Here is a 19,586-nt window from a genome sequence, read left to right on the forward strand (position 1 = left end):
CTGTTTTGTTGGCTGACATTTTCGGCCCCGGATTTGTTGTCGTATGTGGTAGGGTTTATACTGCCCGGTTGTTGTCTACACTTCGTGTGGATTCGTCGTTACATCGCGAGCTTTTCATTTTGATAATTTTGTTTATATGGAAAGTGTATACTTATTTCTTAATGTTGAATAGTATATGCAGATATAATGCTAATTCCCTATTATGATAATGTTCTGTGGAAACCCTTGGATCCAAAAGAATTTCATCAAGAAAACACACCAGTAACTTTATCCAAGAATGGATTAGTTTGGCATCACTGCCAGATGTAACGTTTCGTTGACATTTACAGCAGGGTAGCAGTTATTGTTTTGTATCGACGGTACGGCTGATTTGGCTCCGGTTGTTGTTATGCTGACTCGAAGATTGAGCACGTTTGGCGGGGCAGCTAAAACATTCGCGAAAGTTGTACCGAATAATTTGAAGGGTAAAAGCAAAAGCTCCCAAGAATGGCTCACCAGACAGCTGCGGGATCCGTACGTGGAACGGGCCAAAATGATGAACTTTCGGTAGGAACCGGTCCCGGTTGTTGTTCTTAGAGCTTCAAAAAGCGTGCTTCGTACACATTGTTGCTTTATTTGTTTTATCAGGTGTCGAAGCGCATTCAAGCTGCTGGAAGTTGACCAAAAATATGGCCTCATTAAACCGGGCTATACCGTGATAGATTGTGGTGCGGCACCCGGTTCCTGGACACAACTCGCCGTAAAACATTCAAACGCCGACGGAGGAATTGCTGGCAAACCGAAAGGCATGGTTGTTGGTGTGGATCTCCTTCAAATATATCCAATAGAGGTGAGATGTGATGATGTTTTTACTTGCGTTCCTTTTTTTTATAATTACCGTTTCATTCTATTGCGTAGCACGCGATTCTGTTCGGCAATAGTGACTTCTTGCGCAAGGAAACACAGGACAAAATTCGCACCAGTCTCGGTGATCGACGGGTTGATTGCGTTCTGTCCGATATGGCACCGAACGCATCCGGCGTACGGGCGTTAGATCAGGAAAACATAACAACCTTATGCTACACAGTCCTACGCTTTGCGATACTAATGTCCACACCAAATGCTTCCCTGCTGATGAAGGTGTGGGACAATGGCGATGTGCCGAAACTGGAGAAAAGTATACTGGAGTACTACCAAACGGTGAAACGAGTGAAACCACGTGCGAGTCGTGATGATTCGGCGGAGAATTTCATCCTAGCGCGTGGCTTTGTGGGTATAGAAAGGTGAATAATCACTGTAGTAAAAAAAAACAAACAAACTCCAGTCGTATAGAGAATAGTTTAAGCTAGAAATAAAAAATGACGTTCCTCAATTTAATCGTCCAACGAACAAAAATCATGCTAATACACATGTGTAAAAGAAATCCCTACTGTTCGTGTATATCCATTGGTAAACAAGAGCACAAGCGCATCACGTAGGGGATGGATATTTCCACGCGATTCGAATCCCATTTTCCCCTCCAAAAGGCGGCTTTGGTTGTATGCAACGCACTCACGCGTCGCTGGGGGTGGGATGGAGGCGCCCATCGAAGAGACGGTGAAGCAGACTCGACGATTGCTGCTGCACGCGCGCAAGTGTATGTGACAACATTGTAAACCAACATCACACACAGTAGGCGATGCGCGTATCGCAATAGCATAAGTTTTTCGGTTGCATGTGTACCGCTGACGGTTAGTTTTTCTCCCCATATCTAGCTGCCATTCCTGACAGACACTCGCGTTTGCGGTCTCCATTTCTGATTCCACCCCTAGTTCGGTGCTGGTTTTGATTGGGGCTGGTGCGTCGGTAGCGATGGGAATTGGATTTTCAGGTTTTCTACACTCCACACAGCAACAACAGCCCTTGAAATTATAGTCACAGTCGCATCGAAATTAATCGCCGATGTAAAGAAAGTGAATCCGAAGGTAGTGTGAAAATGTGTACGCGCGTGTGACGCCATTAATATTCAAGAGGTTCCAAAGGAAGTGGACACATTTGGTGCCGCCGCCAGGGTTTTGTGCTGTGTGAAATTACCGAAACAGACGGGTGCAGTGTTTGTGTGTGTTGTGTGGTTTATTTTGGATGTGCGTAACGCCGTCACACACAATCTTGTTCCGTTGCCATTGGTTTTTCCACTTGACGGTATACGCTGAAAACGTAGTAGTCCTTCACGTACAACCGGCGGGTGTCGGACAGCAGGTATAATCATTAGTGTGCGTGCGTGCAATTAAACTGGTGATAAATAATTTCCTGACGTTTTCCACCCGCGCGAAAGGATAATGCAACATTGAAGAAATAAAACACCCAGTTACGGGAAAAACGCCACCTTGTGCGTTTGTTGCTACTACTGGAGACACCCCCCTGTCCTTTATGGACGCCATTACGCTGTGGTGCTGCGTGTGTGCGTGTGTGTAGTGGTAGTTCTGTGCGCTATTGTTACGGAGCAGATATCGTTACGGTACCGATTGTCCATCCGGTCCGGAGCAGGGAAAAGTGCTTGTACCCGGAACGGCTTGGATTCATGATGAATTTCTCAGCATTCGGTGGTCCGTTTTCGGGCATCCATCAGTTTGCGGCCAAATTTGGCAGCAATGACGGTGCGTTTACTAGCACAAACACTCCCGGAAATGGGACGACGGCCGCCAATGGAGTTGGGCTGGGTGCAGCCACTGGTAATGGGGTAGGCAGCGGTGTGTCATCGGCGGGTGGCAATATTGGACAACAGCAAGACCTGAACAGATATCATGGTGCTACGAATGGAAATCATTTCAATCAGAACACTACCTCAAGTAAGTTTGACATTTTGGGAAAACTTCTTTCCGGGATAAACAAGACCAATCTAAAGCATTGCTATTTGAATCTGGCGCTATCTGGAACGGACAAAACAATCGACGAATAGGGGTTGTGGTGATTGTAAGCAGACGAACAGCAGCAGCAGGCTATATTTTCTTTTCCATTTGACACAAGCAAGCGCTGGCGATGCATATGCGTGTGTGTGTGTTAGTGGGCGTTAGATGGTGTTAGTGTTAAACCGACACAAACCCATACATCACCATGTTGCATTGTGTGCTTTTGTAAAGACACGGATGTGTAGGGGGATGATGGAACATTTACAACATGTAGAATTGAAGGGGTTGGTGGGAAGTGAGAGTTGAAGAATGTGTGGTGTGCGCGAGACGGCATTATGCTTGTTTGATTTGCTTGCTGAAGAGTATGTTGCAACCGATGTAAACGCCGGCAGCCGGAACACCGAGACATCAAGAATGAGATAGCGCGCATTATGCTGGCTTGGAATGGATTCGAATGCATGCGCATCTCGCATGGCAAGCAACACACATTTCGAGGGGATAGAATGATACGCACTAGGGGGATAAATACAGTGAGCTACAAGCTTATGAAGGGACATCTTCATTCGGAAATATCAAATATTTTTATAACACATGTCCTAGAAGCTTAAGGTTTCAGCAATGTCTGGCCAAATTGTTTCGATTTGGCGCTGAAACGTGTTAAAAGAGATTGGATGTTTAGATGCGACGTCAATTAACACCAGAAAACCCGATGGGTCGAACAAACGGAATCAAATCATGTCTTAAAAGGAGTGACTGGGGATGAAAAATAAGTCAAAAAAGATAATGAAACAAGAAACAGTAATCTTTGAATTAATTGCAGTCCAATCCATTAAATTGTTTATCAAAACATGAGTAAAATGAATTGAAAAACGCAAGGTCGATCTTTTTTGTCACCAACTGTATTCCCCTTATTCCGTTGTCCGTTGTGTTTCCAGATCAGTAGCAAACTGTCGTTCGCTTTTTAAAATGTAATAAAATATTATTATTTTTATCTCTTTTAGTGGTCAATACACCGATGTCTTACGGGCAAAACATGTCACATCCTTACGGTGGCGCAAATCAGCAAACTACCAACGATCACTCCACCTTCGGCAACGGTACTGCCTCGATGGGCAACGATCACCAGACGAAGGTCACCAAAGGTGGCAACGTGCTGAAGGTGGATCGTGACGATATGATCAACCAACAGATCCTACAGAACGTTAACCAATCCTGGCAAACGCTAACCAACCCATCGAATACGGTCGATTACTCGTCGCACCTGCTGTCGGCCACGCTACCAATATCCATACAACACCTCCTGAAGTACTCCGAAACGATCAAGAAAGAACCGAACAGTGGGTCTGTCGCCGGTTCTGGACTCAACTCACCCGGGCCGCTCAGCGGTTTGATCGGTGTGGAAACGAACGCTTTCAATGTGCAGAAGGATTTGCTGAACCTGAAGAATGGTTCGAATCTAAATCTAGCGCTCGGCAATGTGGCGGTCAGTGCAGCCGCTGCAAGCCTTGGCCTCAACCACCAACACCTGATGCAGCATCATCAGCAGCAACAACACGCTGCAAACGCTAGTCATCACGCGGACAACGGGTTCGTTGGGCAGCAGCAACAAACATCGCTGGCCATGGCAAACGGTGGCCAAAATGTGGTCAGTTCCGATGCGCACAATTCGAGCAGCAGTACGATAAACGGTGCAACTGGTGCCAATGGGGATGATGCGGTCGGATCGACCCCGGCCACGGGAACCGGCACGGGCAAAACTAAAACGAAAAAACAAAAGAAACGTAAACCACCGAAGGAGAAGAAACCACGCCCGAAACCGGGCCAGATACGGGAAACGAAGGCACTCGATGGTTCGCCACTGTTTTGCTGTCCCGAGTGCCAAATGGCGTACCCCGAGCGGGGCTTGATCGAGCAGCACGTAATCTCACACGCGGTCGAACGTCGTTTCGTGTGCGACATCTGTAACGCTGCGTTGAAGCGCAAGGATCATCTCACACGGCACAAACTGTCGCACATTCCCGATCGTCCACATATTTGCAGTGTGAGTTGTGACGGTGTGAGATGTTTTCGCGCTGCAAGCACACAATTAATAATAATCCTCTTTTATTTATTTGTAGATTTGTCTGAAATCCTTCAAACGCAAGGAACAGTTAACACTGCACATCGTTATACACACGGGAGAGAAGAAGCACATTTGTGGCGAATGCGGTAAAGGTGCGTGTTGACAGCACACTGCCAACGAACGTTCCTATTTCTAATGCTGTTTGTGTCTCTTATTTTAGGATTCTACCGTAAGGATCACCTCCGCAAGCACACCCGTTCGCACATAGCACGGCGTGTAAAGTCTGAAATGTCCGCTTCGAATGGTACTAGCAGTGGCAGCGGTTCGACGAATGTTAACGCTTCCCAAAACAATAGCACCCTGGCAGGATCACTGATGGCCACCAATATGCAAGGTGCACCGGTGACGGCCTCCTGAGGGTCGTACAAGGACTTTTGGTAAGGTGTGTCAGTTCCTCGTCCACACGACGTCACGCGTGGGAATGTTTTTGCACTGATAGTCATTTTAATGGCAAAACGAAATCTTATGGAGTTCGTCTAGTGTATTATTTACATATGCACTGTATGGTTAGATACCATTTATCAAGGCTAATACAAATATTGTCGGCAAAGCCTTCTCCTATTGCTGAAGTGCGGTATAAGTTTATTTGCATTACATCACACTTCTATAATATCCCAACACTTCTCCCCTAGACATCAGTGCTTAACAATCTATCGTGTACCCAATTGAGGAATTATCACTAGCAAACCTTATCCATAAGTCACGAAACCTTGAATATATAGGGTCAACTAATTCAAAACGATATCTTTTCGGATGTGAAGTTTCTGATCACATCGTACGAGATAACATTTTGAAATAATATGACTGTTAAAGGCTTAACTATCACGATCATTTTACGTGAAATCAAAACTAAACTATCTGCAAGTTACTATTCACACACACACGTGTTAGCCTGGACAGCAGTTTCCAAATTTAAAACAAACCCAAGAATCATGATCCCAACAGAAGCGAACTCAATTTTTTTTGAGATTCATTTATCACTGTTTAAGAACTCCGCATTCCATGGGGCATCGACGTTGCTAATTTTGCAGCAATAAAAACAACACCTGCCCACAACATGGTTGCCGAACAAAAACAAACCGTTTAATTGCTTTCGAATTCTATAATGCAACATAAAAATTCTGAACACGAGAACCACCGTTCCGGCAGGTCGAACTCGAGCCTAAATGAAGCAGCAATAATTTTGAATCATTGTGCGGCATTTTTTGCATATTGAATGTTGTGTGTGTGTGTGTGTGGGTGTTTTACTAAGCGAGTAAGGAGAATGAATGATGTTTTATCTTCATTTTCTCCGAAGCCATAAGAATTTTTTGTAGTTTGGTGTGTGACGGAATAATAAATAATCGTTTAAAAGCTGCTGTTAAAGAAACCGTAAAGAGCGGAGTGGGTGACGAAACACAACAAGTGGTACGAACAAAACGAAAGGATATTGGCAACTGTACAACAAAGCTGCTGCATAGAGCGGACAAAGCATACACTATCAGGGAGAGAACGCATACAAACATACAGATGATAATCGAAGTTGAGACGGACGCACGAGACTTTAAAAAGGAGAACAGTATTTTGTTTATTTTCTAACAGATGATAAACGCGCTAAAGAAGCTAACAGAGAGTATAAGTATATATTCATGTGTAATGAAAGGCAACTATATCTATATATATATATATACATATATATTGAGGGTATATATTTTGTATTCGATATTGGAATGGGAATAGTGCATTGAAACGAACGAGGGGAATATGGTGTGCACAGTAACACAGAACCGTATTTCACACCGTAAAATTGTCATCCCTTAACAATTCTGAGTACTCTGTATGCAACGAGGGGAGAAGTTTGATCCAGATTGTATTGGAAAGAACAGTAAATGTCTGGAACGGAATGGTACGAGAAAGGAACAAGTGAAGCAAGTTACGTACAATTCCCTTAAAACAGTTTAAATTACACTTGGGTAGGAATGGGCCGCTGTTGTGGTGATGTTACCAAATGTATTTAAAGCAAAATCAGCTTAAATGGAAGTTAATTTAAAACAACACACACACATGCCCATTGCAAACAGTCCAGATGTAACATAGAAACAGGCTCCCGGTTGCCACCGGTGAGTCAAAACTTTCCACCAACGTAATAGAAACCAGACACCGCAACACGTCATGTCGTATCTGAATCCAAAGTACAAATGGAAAACAAGTTAAATACAAAACAAAACACACATCTCTCATGGCTCACAAGTACGTCCGGCAGGCTGAACGACAGGAATCCCTTTTCCTGATACAAGCAAATTATTTTAATCACTGTTGCCAGTCGGTAGTGGAGTGACTGTGGAATGCAATAGATTTACTACAGCTAGTACGCAACATAATGCAACCCTAACGAGAATTCAGCGAGCAGGGCAAAAGCGGTGGTGTGTAAGCGATATGATGGTCCTGGAAAAGAGGTATACATAGTGTTTCCGTGTTGAATGTTGAACAATACAGTAGAGTTCTAGTCAGCGGCGAAGAGAAGATGGTCCCTAAAACTGCGTGCTTAAGCGCTTGCAATGCAGTAACTGATGACGGCAGTACATTGCGAGTGGATGATTTTTAACTAAGGATAATGAAAACACAGTATATACGATGCTAAAGAATAATACTAAAGATACAAGTACAGATAGATATATAGGCTTAACAATTGTGTGCTCGAGGTCGAGATACGAGTCTTATAGGAAGGGAGTCGGAATAGGAATCGTGTGCTGTAAGTGAATGCAGCTTCAAAGCGTACGTTTCCAATCACGCGAGAATCCACGGTGGTAGTACCTAACTTGATTGTGATTCAGCAAAAGCAAACATGAAAACTATTGCCATATAGCGCAGCAACAAGACAACAAAACAAAACACCTCCACACAGATCTGTGCAATAATGCAATGCAAACGTTTGTGCTAGTTATTGGTAGAATTTAGGTAAAAGACATTTACTTTCTTGTTTAGTATTTTTGTCTAAGATGGGGGGTGGCCAGCAGATAGATGAGAGCGTAAAACACTTTTTACCCACAAGCAAAGCTTCGTTTGGAAAAAAATGGTTCCTTTCTCGTGATTTTACTTGTTTTACTTTATGTTTGCAATAATTTATCACCGTACAGCAACGGGTGTGCGCGCTGTGATCGCACACACACAAAAAAAAAACGCTACGTATTAACGTTTATCAAAAGACTTCGAAAGTGGATGGAAACACGAAAACATCAATCAATCGGCAATGCTTCGTAGCGTCTTCGCGCTTTAGTAATATATACACTAAATTAACGTTAAGGCGGTAGCGTAGGATGGTGCGTATTTATGCCTATTTATTAGTACGGTTTTTTACGAGCATTATTCGAACGAAACAATCGGCAAGCGGGGCGCGTATGAGCCACACCATATACAATAACGATAATAATATATAATACTGCTAATGTGTAATATTTAATACTATATTTTGATAGGCGTCTACTGAAGCTAACATAGGTTTTTACAATTTGGTCCTGCGGTGGAGTGATTCCTCCTTTTTTTCTCTCTCTCTCCTGGCTGAGTGGCTTGTTAGGAAACACACGCTAAATAGTACACACGCAACGATGCATTATGATATGGTATGACAAAACCGGGAAGGGAAAATCTAGTTTTCTAGTCACGGTGTGCGCATCGCTCAGAACGTTTTGCTAACCTGTACTAAACGACCCTTATTTGTTTGCCGTTCAAACGCGCTTTTTCCGTGCAGCGCGAATGTTTGTTCATTTTCGGTTCATGCGAAAAAAATAGAACCGAACTAAAATGGAAGTGAAATCAAAATAATCAAATGAAATATCCACACAACGTGCGGCGGATATACACACGGTTCTTTATGTACTCTCTTTATGCATTAACATGTAATATCAGACACATCCGCGTGTCAAGCAAACGGGATGGATGGATTTTAAACTACTTAAGTACGCCCTCCGTACTAAACCGATCTAACGAATGGAAAGTAATGATGCACAAACAAACTTGTATCAGTCGTACAGTAAGAGAAGAAGGAGCTAAAGACGACACACACTATCGTTCTACCCTTAGTATTGGTTCTTTTTGCAAATGGAATTTAATCACAGTGTGGTGCCCCGGTTATATTAAACAATAAACTTAACACGTCAAACGAAAGGAATCGCGAGGACGATCGAGTATACTAAAACAGTGTCCGCAACACACTGAACAACACAAAAAAACATATAGAGAGAAATATGAGAGCGTAAGCCATGTGTAAGACAGCTGAAGCAAAACAGAAAAGAAAGGGGGGGAATGATATTTGGAACGTTTTACTAATTTATGAAATATATAATATTATTGTACCCAGTACACACATGGCAAAAAAAAACACACACACCCACACGCCGTATTCGTAAGGTGCATGAGAACAATGATTAAGAGACAAAATGACAGACAGGATGAAAACTAACGTAAAATACATTTGTGCTTTTCTTAACGGTTTGGTGTGTCCCGTTTGATGTTTTGTTTCTATTCAATATCACATATTACCTCGTTTCCTTTTCGGATGTGCTGTATCCTAACTCTATCTACACCACAACTCTTCATTTCGTGCTTGGATTTATTTTTCGCTCAAATACAACACAACTGCCAGAACACAGTGCTTATCATTCAACCATCGTAAGGGGGGTTTTAAGTGTTGAAGGATTCGTAAGAAATTGTTAACAATTTGCTTTAGACGATTGTGTCCGATGCATAATGTGTAGGTTGGTTTCGATAATACTTTCCGTACGTTGTATGCTAGTTAAAATTGTGTTGTTTTTCATTGAAACTATATACGATTTGGCGTTTGGTTTTATCCTACGCGTTTTTAACATTGGTTTTAATTTAATGTATTAAAACTTATCCGGGCAAGTGCAGCAAGTGTACACAGGGCAAGAAAGTATGTACGTGAGAGCAGAAAGAAAGTACGTACGCAAACATTTGTTTAATAATAAGAATAATTTTAACTTTATAATGCATGTTTTGAACATTACTTAAGAGTCAACGTCAGCATTTTGCTATCGATTTCGAGTGACTGCTTTTGAAGCATCGATATGTACTGAACTAGAGAAATAACCTCAACAAAATGCCTCACTCAAAAGACTTACATTGAAGCACTTAACAGACAAAACGGGTATCTCAAAACAGCGGTAAACAAATTTTGCGCAACATTTACTAAGTAACAAGTGCACACGGCTTTCCTAAACAATGTGTTCGTTTTGATAATAAATATTCCTCTATAAAACAGACACAACAAATCGGGAAGAGATCGGACAGTAGTGTTTTGTTCCTTTAGCCCATTATGGCACTACAAAGGGCGGCTTTGTTCGAAAGCGTAGAGTGGAAGTTTAAAGTGTAAGAAATACATTATAGATTAGGTTTTGGAGGTGATTGGCGACCTAACTAAATAAATAACTTTAAAATGCTTAACAGGTTCATACAAAGAATTCAACTAGGGCTGTCTACCGAAAGAGCATTCGGCATAAACTTCGCGTTTCGCAGGCGGTTAGTGTTGGTTTGTCGGTTGTTGTGCAACATGATCTTTTAGACGTTTTGTTTCATTTCCTGCTTTAGGCAATGTTTGAATGCTTCCCATCCTTCCGATTTGACGTTGGACTAAAATGAGAAAAGTAAGTGCAATTAGTTTTTTTCGAATTTCAAAAAAATTTTCGATGTTTGGATAATGTATTGGTGTTGAAGTTTCTTTTTACATTTATTTACATTTGTTTAATAATAATTTTATATACACATCCATGTATGGGAAATGTTACGTGAAAGGGAAAGAACAAAATTAAAGTAATTCACTGCGGGAAAGGAATTATGTACAATAGAAATAGAAAATAACTTACCTCGATTTCAGGAGCAGAATTTACTTACGATGTTTTGCAGTGTGGTGTGGTGCATACGAACACGAATATGCAATTACAACAAACCAATGTAACGTTGTGATATGGAATGATAGATCGTTCGAATGCTACAAAATATTCGTGTTCGTGCATGCTTTTGGCCAGGATATGCTTCCGATGATTCATTTATACGACACTGAACAACACACATGTTATGCATATGGATGTTAAATGTTAAAGGAATAAAAACAAACGATACCACACAGAAGATATGGGACAAAGGACTTTGAGATGTGAACGTAACAGAAAGATGCGAAATTTGGGCAGTAGGGTTTATTAACATAAACATGTTGCTTCTATATAACAAAGGCACAGACGCGAATAAGAAAAGGCGAATAAACAGGACTATAATTTTGACCCACTTATACAGCTATTAAAGCATAAGTACGAAAGGCACTAGTTGCTAATCTATCTTAAGCCACACAAAAACAGATCATTGTTAAAATAAGGTTAAACATTCTTCTGACCAGCCGTATTAGAGGGGTAGGGCTACGTAATGTACACAACACAACTCACCGTTCGCGAGCGTTATATTGCGGGGTATTGAAGCTTAACCTATACAGATTGCCACTAACAACAACAAAACAAACTAGCGATAGTGGCGCGTGCTATCACTGTGCCCATGGTCCGGATGATAGTAAAAGTAGATCAGGTACCGGCGCAACCTTCGGCAGGCCCGCGACCGCATTTTGAGCAGCTGCCGAAAGTTATCCGCATAGACCGTACCCTTCTCGATATCATCCAGATAGTCTTCGACGACGTGCTCGTAGTGACTTACTTTGAATCCGCGATGAACGCGATCCTTCATGATGGCGATAAATTCCTTGTACGAGAGCAGCCCATCACCGTCCTCGTCGAAGATCGCAAACACGGTGTCGATCAGGTGCGAGTTCAGTTCGGAGCCGGTGCATATTTTAACTGCACGCGAAAATTCATCTGTAAAGAGTGAACAGGTGTTACTGGTGTTCTATACAACAATAGTATCCATTTAATGTGTGTATCACCTTTTGAAATCGGTTGATCGGCAAGCGTGTACATGCGCATCGCGATCGAGAAATCATCGAGATTGTTAAGAAACTGACAAAATTGTCGGAACTCATCGAACGATACGCCCTTTTCTTTAGCCTCTCGGTCCAGCAGACGGTCCAGGTAGTTGTCGTACTCGTCGGTATCCTAAAATGATCACCAATAATAGATATGGAGCTGACAAGACGATACGATCGATCACCACCTACCAGATACGTGTAGCGGAGCAGGATTTTCGCAAAATCCACCTCCGAGATGCGCTCGTGGCCCTTGGAAAATTCGCAAAATTCCAACTCGAGTACCTCGGTCTGGAGGTTCTTCATGAAGTTATAGAACCCATCGTACTGCAGATCTTTATCGCCCTTCTTGCCGAAGAAGTGTATCTGTAGCGTTGTGTCGACCTTATGCTTCCGTTGTAGACCCTGCTCGTCGTCTACGTAGTCATCCTGACGATGGAACGCATATTAACAATTACTCATGAAGCACTATTTTAAAATTTTAAACTTACATGTTCTCCTGGTTCTTCGCCTTCCTTGCTTTCAATACCACGCTTTCCCTTCCAGGCGAAGCTGAAAATTTTCTCCATCTACTCAACGTAATTGGCGCCATGGCAAGAGTTATTTGGGTGTGCGATGAAAGTAAAAAGGAAGAACACTATATTAGTCAAGTTGTAAATGCACGCGGAAAATGGCGCACATGGCAGGATGAGAATGGTTGTCTTTTTAGTCCCAAACACTATACACATTGTGAGCTTCTACGGATTGCGGTTTTGGATGTAAATGAGTACGAGCACGCACGGGTTACAGCACAAGTACCGGCCATGGACGACACCCACTGTTTCGTATTCCACCGATGAGGAAGGATGTTGCTTTGTACAATTTGTGTTCCACCATTACCCAGGGACGGCACCATTATCGACGGATGTTACACAAACTAGCGGAGATCAGATTGGGAAGCCGTTCGGTATACACAGTTACGCAGTTCAACATTAACCACAGGAAACAAGAGCGGAACAGCGACAAACGGACAGACATTTTACGACCAACATATAACAATCGGACGAACGGACAGAGGACAAATATTGATCGACCAATCTTATACTGTAGCATGATCGTACGCGAAACAAAATGTTGAATAGTAACGGGATAATTTTGAAAACAAAATGAAATAAATCATGCGTAAGTGAAAGAAAAGAATTTAAAAGGGAATGGAAATAATATCCTTAAAAGATGTATAACTTTGTATCAAAAAGTTGTGGTACGCCATAGACAACTGCTATCCGCGATCATCTTGCCTTGCCAACTCCAGCATGGCAGAACATTTATACCCGACCTCGTCGTACTCTCATAGCATGCACACAGCTCATGCACACTCAGTATGTTATTGTTGGGAGTTGTTTAATTCTTCCCGATTAGTTATTATTCATACATAAACTCCTCTTCATTTATATACGCTTGGACGCACAGTTAGAGTAGGGGAAAACTTTGTACAAAAGATTGAGTTGTTATAGAACTATTTTTAGTGTTGTGGTTAATGAATCACTTGAGAAGAGTCATTCATATGAATCTTTAGCTTGTTGGAGTCATTCAAATCATGGTACGACTCTCGAAAGATTCATGAGTCCTCATTGATTGATCAGAAGATATGCGCAATTTAATGTTAGCAGTACTTAAGTTTAATCCTTGCTTCAGAAGCCTCAAATATAAAAAAGTGTGAAATCACCCTTCCTAAAAAATCTTCCTTGAAGATTCTTTAATATTTGAGTATTCATGATTCAATGAAGATACGTTAAACTTTGAAGATCTTTTCAGATTTCAGAATCGATGAATCTTCAGAATAAAGACTCAAAGTCATTCTTTCAGTTCAAAGATTCCTTTAGATTCCTACACCCAACACTAAACTATTTTACACGTTACAACATTAGGGTATTCACACGCACTCCAGTAGTACACAAGGGGGGGCACACGGTATTAAACAATTTAGTGGGATTTTGTTTAGAAGAAATGTGACAAAATTTAAATAATTAGCCTGGATTTCATTGCAAATAGACGATACACGATAAATACAATATTTTACACTACATCAGTTGAAGCAAACGTTAATTCAAAGGAAAAGTAAATCGCGTCAAAGAAAAACAAAACAGAAAAACCAAAACTCCAACAATGACCAATTACGGGTGTAAGACGCCATAGCGTGAAAACCAAAACGAGGAAAACAAAACCAAAAACAAAACGAAAAACACTTTTCGAAAAACTTACTAATCGTGCCGTGATACCCTTCTTGACCGGTAGCGTTTTTGTTTCCCCCTCATCACCATCATCCCTGGCGCCGCCAGCAGCGTACGTTTGACCCGGTTTGCGCTGTTCAGCGACAGTAGTTTGCGACTTTCGTTCGTTATCGTTTTTCAGTAAAAATCTCGCTTGCGCACTGGTCGACACGAGATGCAGCAGCTGTACCGCCGATCGATCGAATTCGGTGTAAGTGACAATTGTGTTGTGTGATATAAGTGTAAGCACCATGCGTAGTATGTGCAGTATCGTGCCGGTGTGTCGTGTTTTGTTGTTGTGTCCACGTGACACAGAGAGGAGGAGCGAAAAATTGTTATACACAAAATTTGTGCAAAAATGGCATTCGCATTTTCCGCATTATTCCGCATGTCATAAACATTGAACAGAGCGAAGAAAAGAAGTTGTGGAAGAAAAAATAAAGAAACAAAATTCATTGCATTAACAGGAGCCAATCTAGAAGTGCTGTAAAACACACAGTTGTATTATACACCCAACGCTTGTGTTTAGTAAATAAGAGAGAAGATCAGTTTTTATCAGAGTGTTTAAAGAAAACGGAAGTGTTTAGATATGTTTATGTATTGCTAGACTATTGCCAGATATTGATCATGTCTTGTTCTTGATAGTGTACATAATTTAGATTTGAAATTTTAGACAATGAGCACAACATAAAGGTTTTTGTTAACAAAACACAGAAATACATTCACTTGTCTGATAGGAGGAAAACAATGCAGATGACAAAATATGAGCTCTGTTTAATACAACGCATAAAGCAACTACGTTACGTTTGTTTGAATCTATGCACAACTTTTGAACAGTAAGCTTGTTCATTTGAAGGGGAAACAGTTGGGATGAGGAATTAGAAAGGTTCACCACAGTAGGAGGGTACTAAAGAATAACAAAGAAATCTCACAGCTTGACGCGTGGCCTCATCGAGATCACGATCCTTCAGCGATCCTCCGAGCAGCTGACGAATCTGCACCACCGCCAGTTCCAGTAGTCGGGGTTTTGTGTGTTTGGGTGAGTGTATATTTTTCGGTTCGGTGCATCAGGACAACGGAGCGGGATTTTTGGGTTGGTCGCCCCAAACGCGACGCGGGTGATGTGAGTTGGAGCAATACATTTCGGGCGAGCGTGTGTTTGTACGTGTTCCGGGGGCAAGAAGCGACAGGCAACGTGCGCAACGAGTGTGATGCATACGGACCGTTTGGTGACCATTATCGGTTGGTGTTTGATTTCATACCACAAAAGAGAACACAATAGACGGAACGAGCAAACCGACGGGTGCCATACATAGAGGTAGAGTAAAGGGAAGGTGAACGGAAAGAGTGAATTAAATAATAATATGAAAACAGTAGAAAGTAATAAATTAAAAGAAGATGTAAAACATGAAGAAAACGATACAGTAAATAACATCATTCGGGTATGGAATTTCGAATGAAGAAACATTTTCAAAAACCTTCAAAATACACTAGCGACATCTAGGGGGAAGTAGCAGAACGTATTGCACTTTTCGAGCAGCTACAAACACTGCACGACATTTCTCACGTAGAATATTCTGTTTCCGTTGTTTGTTCCCGTTCTCCACCAGTTGGACCAGAGTTTCGTCTAATAAAGGCGCTGCAATGATATTGGACTGTGTTCTTCTTGGAGAATAGTAGTGCACTCACCACAAGAAACTCATCCTTGTCGACCCGCTGATTCCCGTCCGTGTCGAACATGTTGAAGGCAATGCGGAAACCGGAGTGAGGTTCTACAAGAATGCGAAAAGCACAAGAACTTAATAGGTGTTGATGGTTTACAGGAAAGCAATGCATTTACTTACTTGTAAGCACGGAAAGCAGAAACAGATACTCGGTGTACGAAATTATGCCTATAAAGAAAACAGAATACACGGGTTCATTAATTAAGTGTAGTAGAGATTAGCGATTTGGAAGATTCTACCGGGTCTTTACAAAAATTTATTACGAACAAGATATCTGGGAATTAAAAACCAAAATGCAACTAATTTTTGGAGTGGTTTACGTGCAAACCGGGAATGATTTATATATTTCGCTACCAAATAAATTCGTGCCCGGCTCGGGGTAGCCCAGACAAATCGCGTCGTTAATCTTCGTGAGTACAAACTACCGTCCGCTCGCTGCCTGTTTAAGTTAATACTTCTGCAATAGCCAATGCGTAATCCGATTGTTCAACATGGGATGCGATGAGTAAAGAGCAGTGCCGCAATCAGGTTACTCAGACAAAAACAAAACCCCAACCCTCAAAAGTTATCTCGGAAGCACCACGGAACGTGGAACGGTCCTCCGATCGAACCTGTTGCTTCGTGGTGATGTTTCTGCTTGCGATAGCTTATTTTAAAAGTTTACGATAAAGCGACAAAGCTTTTTGTAAAACAAAATTAGACCGTAACACCCGGTTTGTCATTCGGGACCGCGGGAACGGTCGCATACGATCCAGCATTTTAGCGACACTATCGAGCGTGAACCAGGCATGAACGTGAACGAATGACAAAATCTATCCGCGTCCTAAAAAGGGAACGAACTATAGGTCGGATTCGGAGGGACTGTCCACTAATGGCGCAACAAGTGAGTTCCGACAAACGTCTGCCGCGTGTTTGGAGTGTTCTGATTAGTATGGTAATCCATTCTTGCAGGATGGAACTTGAACCAGCAGACACGGGTCTGTGTGTGTCGAGATCGTCGTATTTGTCGCGATAAAGCAACGCGGAGAAGTGACAGGTTGGCTCCTGTGAATGCTGGGGCTGGTTGATCAGGATGCCCGTTTCACTTACGATTAGCTTGTGCGGAGGGGTTAAAGAACTCATCTGTCGGTGATACCTTTTCGCGGGGCGATCGCGTCTTGTGTGGTAAAGAATATGGTGTCTTCCTTTTATTCATTGAAACAAACCCCAGAACTACAAATAACAGTACCAATGGGCAAAAGTGTCTTCTACACTACGACCATCACAACCTCAACAAGGTTTAAACTCTTCAAAACCCAAAAGCAAAACACAAACATTGGCATATATTGAAACATAACATTACCAAGCCGTAATTATAAAGAGCGTTTCATGGCAGCTTCCTCCAAAAGAAACGTTCTACAGCAGCTTTCGAAGCCACTCTGTTACAATTTAGTTTGCCGATAAACCGCCCGTTTACATTAGCCACTTGAAAGCGAACGTGTATTATCTTAAAGCGTTCCGATACTTTTCCGCTGACGACACCGTCAAGGGTGTCTGGCCTAATCGCACGCGTTCCCGGGCGAACCGTTCGTGGTCGACTTCGACCAGCGTCGAAGATGCCGCCCAGCAAGTGATGCTGACCGGTGGCGCTGTCTACCTACCTTTGTCGCGAAGGCTGCGGAAAAGCTGCGACGAACCGTGCTTCAACGGTGGCGTGTAATCTTTCAGCTGCTGAATCTCGCCATGCGTTAATGACTTCCTTTTGAGCCGCGCTGCAAGTGCAAGGAGAAGAGATGAGCGTGTGTAGTTGTTGCGCGCGGGTAAGGCGGTAATGTAAATCGGGTGGGGAAACGTGCCGGGAAACGTGTTCCCATAATTAAAAGGACTTCATGTTGCAGGAACGAGGGCGACCTTCTGATACTGCTGCATTCCGATAGGCAAATAACCCACGCATATTTGGCGATTGTTGTCCTACCGGTTCATGTTTTGGGGCAGCGTGAGGGCCATTTCACGACGCTTTTCGGCGGGACCCATTTTCGCTTGTCTAATCTTCGCTTATTATGGCCGGGAAATACTTTTTCGGCACAGTTCTGAGACGCGGCGGTACGGTGAAGGTTTGCTGAAAAAAAGAGAAAGGCAGTGGATTGTGGATGCGTGGTACGTACGTCGTGGTTCCTGTTCGACGACCGACTCCAGAAAGTCTTGCGGTGTCATGTAAATCTGTCCATCGAACTCGACCGAGGCAAACTTGATGAAGCGTCGTTCGCGAGCCGTAAGCTTAATGGCCTTGTCCGCAATTTCATCCTGTGAAGTAGAGAGATGAGCAGTGCAAGTGTTAGAAATGGAGGGGAGTTTCTCATCAGATGGATGTGTTCAAGAGCAGTGGTGTGATTTGTTTAAATTTTATTGCACCGCCGCAGTGGTCAGTTTCTGTCGTTTTCTATTTGTTTCTATCGTTCCTAGTGATCTGTTTACAGGCGCCAATCCCCGACCGCTCGACATGTTTACATCTCCGCAACGCCTCTTTGGGAAGGTGCATTGATGGCCAAGGTTGCCAATAAATCTTACGCTCTGGAAGACGCAAAGTACGCATGAAGTGAAACATGCATGGCGCCAAGCCAGACGATGGCCAAATAAGCTTCTTCTCCACCGATCGAAACGCAATGTATACGATATGAGAGGTCAGTGGGACATTCGTATTGGGTTGTGCAATGAGAAGGATTTGTTTATTCCCTCGCACGTAAGCGTGGTCAAACACCGATGGATGGTGGTTGGTGGATTTTCTGAATGAACCATTGGAATCGTTGGAACATCATCAATTTTTTATTTTTCAGCCGCTCATCGATTATGATTAACAGGTGAATCAATCAGGGAAATTCCCACTGGACGGTATAAAAAAGGATCGTGCCAAAAATGTTACAGGAAGTCCATAAGTTTGCTTCCTTTTGAAGATGCATCCTCGAGGTGACGTGACAAGTCGTACGTGACTAAAGCCATTCAGCAATTTGTAGTACACAGTTGCCCTCTGAGCGGAATATGCCCTTGACTGAACGATCTTCACCGACCGCAAACACCCACCACCGTCTGCGATATTCCGGGCATCGCATGTTTCCCTCAATGTACGGCTTATTACATTACATTACTGACTCACGCTGACTAACGCTCATCATATGATGTGTGCATTGCGGCTGCATCGCGATCATATGATCGAAGCACGGGGATGCAATCTATTCTAGCCACTCTCTCGTCCCTCCATTGATCACCGTACCGAGGGTTTCTACCATCGACGATCGTTGTAAATTCCGGCGATGCTCTACTACTGCAACTGCACTCCGGACCCTGCCGGCAATCGATCGCGGCTGGCTTACGTGCATTTTTGCACACATTTATTTTCCACCGCGCCCCTACATGGCGTCATACCAATGTCACGGGGATAGATGCACTGATTTCGTGCATTTATTTTTTCAGCTCACTCTACTTGAGAGTGTTTTATGGGCGTTTTGAAGCCATGCCGACGGATGTACATTTAGACGACGTCACGTGAGCCGGTGGTCGGTAACCGTTTTCGTCACGATTGCCGAACAGTTACCGGAATAGCTTGATTTTTGTTTTTAAGTTGTGGCAAGTAGACCTCGTGATTGCAAATATTCTCAGTGATTCGAAGATTTAGATCGAAGATTGCGTAAA

The 19,586-nt window shown here is 42.8% G+C and overlaps 3 protein-coding genes across 4 annotated transcripts in view; 2 read left to right on the forward strand and 1 right to left on the reverse strand.

Moving 5' to 3' along the window:
- Nucleotides 1-363: 363 nt before the first annotated feature.
- On the forward strand, nt 364-1,378 carry LOC128299611 (rRNA methyltransferase 2, mitochondrial). The gene is made up of 3 exons (XM_053035617.1): nt 364-546; nt 628-829; nt 898-1,378. The coding sequence occupies exons 1-3, from the start codon at nt 389-391 to the stop codon at nt 1,264-1,266; spliced, it is 729 nt and encodes a 242-aa protein (XP_052891577.1). The 5' UTR covers nt 364-388; the 3' UTR covers nt 1,267-1,378.
- Nucleotides 1,379-2,305: 927 nt separating this feature from the next.
- On the forward strand, nt 2,306-5,414 carry LOC128299610 (early growth response protein 3). Its single transcript, XM_053035616.1, has 4 exons — nt 2,306-2,807; nt 3,869-4,908; nt 4,985-5,081; nt 5,150-5,414. The coding sequence occupies exons 1-4, from the start codon at nt 2,540-2,542 to the stop codon at nt 5,344-5,346; spliced, it is 1,602 nt and encodes a 533-aa protein (XP_052891576.1). The 5' UTR covers nt 2,306-2,539; the 3' UTR covers nt 5,347-5,414.
- A 4,157-nt stretch (nt 5,415-9,571) lies between these two features.
- The window catches only part of LOC128299746 (calcium uptake protein 2, mitochondrial), a 42,038-nt gene continuing 32,023 nt past the window's right edge, over nt 9,572-19,586 (reverse strand). Inside the window, exons 2-12 of one of the 2 annotated variants that reach the window (XM_053035795.1) lie at nt 18,065-18,203; nt 17,561-17,671; nt 16,041-16,088; nt 15,886-15,968; nt 15,129-15,191; nt 14,189-14,380; nt 12,439-12,516; nt 12,140-12,376; nt 11,909-12,077; nt 11,683-11,840; nt 9,572-10,614 (exon numbers count right to left, since the gene is read on the reverse strand). In XM_053035795.1, coding sequence (XP_052891755.1) covers nt 10,543-10,614; nt 11,683-11,840; nt 11,909-12,077; nt 12,140-12,376; nt 12,439-12,516; nt 14,189-14,380; nt 15,129-15,191; nt 15,886-15,968; nt 16,041-16,088; nt 17,561-17,671; nt 18,065-18,203 — 1,350 coding nt within the window. In that variant the 3' untranslated portion in view covers nt 9,572-10,542. Of the gene's footprint in view, nt 10,615-10,693; nt 11,841-11,908; nt 12,078-12,139; nt 12,377-12,438; nt 12,517-14,188; nt 14,381-15,128; nt 15,192-15,885; nt 15,969-16,040; nt 16,089-17,560; nt 17,672-18,064; nt 18,204-19,586 lie in introns of those variants that run through there. The other variant, XM_053035794.1, reaches the window with a different exon arrangement.

This window comes from Anopheles moucheti, chromosome 2 (assembly GCF_943734755.1).
Source record: "Anopheles moucheti chromosome 2, idAnoMoucSN_F20_07, whole genome shotgun sequence".
NCBI lineage: Eukaryota > Metazoa > Arthropoda > Insecta > Diptera > Culicidae > Anopheles > Anopheles moucheti.